General features: G+C 40.0%; 1 protein-coding gene across 1 annotated transcript; it reads right to left on the bottom strand.

Moving 5' to 3' along the window:
- Window positions 1-314: 314 nt before the first annotated feature.
- On the bottom strand, window positions 315-1907 carry LOC122889837 (14-3-3 protein zeta/delta-like). The gene has a single exon (XM_044225252.1). The coding sequence runs from the start codon at window positions 1831-1833 to the stop codon at window positions 1096-1098; it is 738 nt and encodes a 245-aa protein (XP_044081187.1). The 5' UTR covers window positions 1834-1907; the 3' UTR covers window positions 315-1095.
- Between the last annotated feature and the right edge of the window lie 826 nt (window positions 1908-2733).

The following is a 2733-nucleotide window of genomic DNA, read 5'->3' as shown; positions in this document are numbered from 1 at the left end:
CTTTTATTCCACTTACATGAACTTAATACACGTGTTCTTAACAATTATGCTTGGATTGTTCATGAAAATTTCATAAGACATTAAACAAAGCTAGCCATCATCTGAAGTTATTCCCCTGTTAACTATTTTTTACAGCACATGCATGTTATTAGGCAAGTATCAAAAAAAAAAAAAATCCACGAAAGCAAAACCAAAAAATACCCCAAACAAAAACAAAACAAACAAAAAAACCCCCACCCAAACAAAAAAACCCCCAAACCAAACCAAAAACCCTAAAAAAAAAAAAAAGAAAATGAAAAAGAAAAGTTAAATAAATGGGATTTTTATTTTGCTGCTGTGCTTGATACACATAAAGTAATGGATATCAAGCAATTCATTTTTACTGCATCTTTACTTGTACATTTGTTCTTAGGTTGCCTAAAACATTTAAATACAAATAAAAGGAGTGTAGCAAAAATAATGAAAGCAAACAGCAGGTAACTTTACAAATAATGGAATGTGAACCGTTTCTGCCCTTATCCAGAGTAAATTGGGTCACAACTAAAGGAACACTTCTGCAACTGTAATCAAAGGTGTGCACACTGAGAGTTGAGTATTCCACAGATTCTCATGGTTCCATACACGGTATCTACAGAATACCCATTTCTACTACAGCCTCGTAAGTGCTCCAAACCTTAAAGTACCCACACAAAAACTACACCTGTATCTGGAACCAAGTATCCCTTTTATTCCCCACCAGGACAAACCAATATGTAGGCAGTTTTCTTTGCTTAGACATGGAAGCAGTTTTAACACTGGCCCTTGTGAAGCCACAATGTACCAAAAGTACTATGCCAAACATTTATAACTAGTATAAAAATTCCACATCCCCATATTGGCCACCTCAAGATGAAAACAGATAATTCCCTAAATGTTAACTGGCTCTACTCCCCTAGTATTCAACATAAAAACCACATGGGAAATATAGAAATTCAAATAGAAGTAACATAAACCTGTCATAAATCGTAAACAAAAAACTATTTGTGGGACAGCATGGATGACAAATGGTCTACTGTGTAAATTTTAGAATGAGGCAGACAAAAGTTGGAAGGCCGGTTAATTTTCCCCTCCTTCTCCTGCTTCAGCTTCGTCTCCTTGGGTGTCCGATGTCCACAATGTCAAGTTGTCTCTCAGTAATTGCATTATTAGCGTGCTGTCTTTGTATGACTCTTCACTTAATGTATCAAGTTCAGCAATGGCTTCATCAAAAGCTGTCTTTGCAAGAGAGCAAGCTTTCTCCCGGGAGTTCAGAATTTCGTAATAGAACACAGAGAAGTTAAGGGCCAGACCCAATCTGATAGGATGTGTTGGTTGCATTTCCTTTTTGCTGATTTCAAAAGCTTCTTGGTATGCTTGTTGTGACTGATCTACAATCCCTTTCTTGTCATCACCAGCAGCAACCTCTGCCAAGTAACGGTAGTAGTCTCCTTTCATTTTCAAATAGAAGACTTTGCTCTCTGCTTGTGAAGCATTGGGGATCAAAAACTTTTCCAAGAGAGACAGTACATCATTGCAGATATCTCTTAGCTCGGTCTTGATTTTCTCTCTGTATTCTCGAGCCATCTGCTGTTTTTTCTCAGCACCTTCCGTCTTTTGCTCAATACCCGAGACGACCCTCCAAGATGACCTACGGGCTCCTACAACATTTTTATAAGCAACTGAGAGAAGATTCCTCTCCTCATTTGATAATTCAGCTCCTTGTTCAGTTACAGACTTCATGCAGGCTGCCATGTCATCATATCGCTCAGCCTGCTCGGCCAGTTTGGCCTTCTGCACCAGCTCATTTTTATCCATGACTGGATGTTCTGTGTCCCGAGTGGGTGGCGGCAGACGGACGGGGGCTCAGCAGTCTCCGGGTTGCAGCGGCGAGGCTGAGACTCTGTTTTTTTTTTTTTTTTTTTAATGTAATTGGCTGCTCCCATATTGGGGGCATAAATATTTACAATTGTTAGATCTTCTTGGTGGATAGTCCCTTTAAGAATGATGTAGTGTCCTTCTGTATCTCTGACTATAGTCTTTAAAGTCTAATTTATCTGATATGAGAATCACTACCCCAGCCTTCTTTTGAGACCCATTGGCATAAAAGATGCTTCTCCATCCCTCACTTTCAGTCTGGATGTGTCCTTAGGTTCAAAATGGGTTTCTCGTAGACAGCATATGAATGGGTCCTGTCATTTTATCCACTCTGCAACCCTGTGCCATTTTATGGGCGCATTTAGTCATTTGCATTGAGAGTGATTATTGGGAGATACGTTTTTATGGACATCGTGTTACCTTTGAAGTCTTTGTTTCTATAGATTGTCTCCATATATTTCTGTTCAATGATATTCCTGGGCTTTTCCTCTTTTATAGAACCCCCCTTAATATCTCTTACAGTGTCGGCTTAGTGGTCACATACTCTTTTAAAACTTGCCCATCTTGGAGCCCCTGGGTGGCTCTGTGGGTTGAGCCTCTGCCTTTGGCTTGGGTCATGATCTCAGGGTCTTGGGATTGAGTCCTGCATTGGGCACTCTGCTCGGCAGGAAGCCTGCTTCTTCCTCTCTCTCTCTCTGCCTGCCTCTCTGCCTACTTGTGATCTCTCTGTATCAAATAAACAAATAAAATCTTAAAAAAAAAAACTTGCTCATCTCGGAAGCTCTTTATCTCTTCATCCATTTTGAATGTCCATCTTGCTGGAACAAGAGTCCTTGGCTC

Source organism: Neovison vison, chromosome 11, assembly GCF_020171115.1.
Source record: "Neovison vison isolate M4711 chromosome 11, ASM_NN_V1, whole genome shotgun sequence".
In the NCBI taxonomy this organism is placed as follows: Eukaryota; Metazoa; Chordata; class Mammalia; order Carnivora; family Mustelidae; genus Neogale; species Neogale vison.
This window is presented reverse-complemented; position numbering and strand designations above follow the sequence as displayed.

Bases quoted from the DNA above. Each gene is read 5' to 3' on its own strand.
- LOC122889837 (XM_044225252.1), bottom strand. From the start codon at position 1,833: ATGGATAAAAATGAGCTGGTGCAGAAGGCCAAACTGGCCGAGCAGGCT.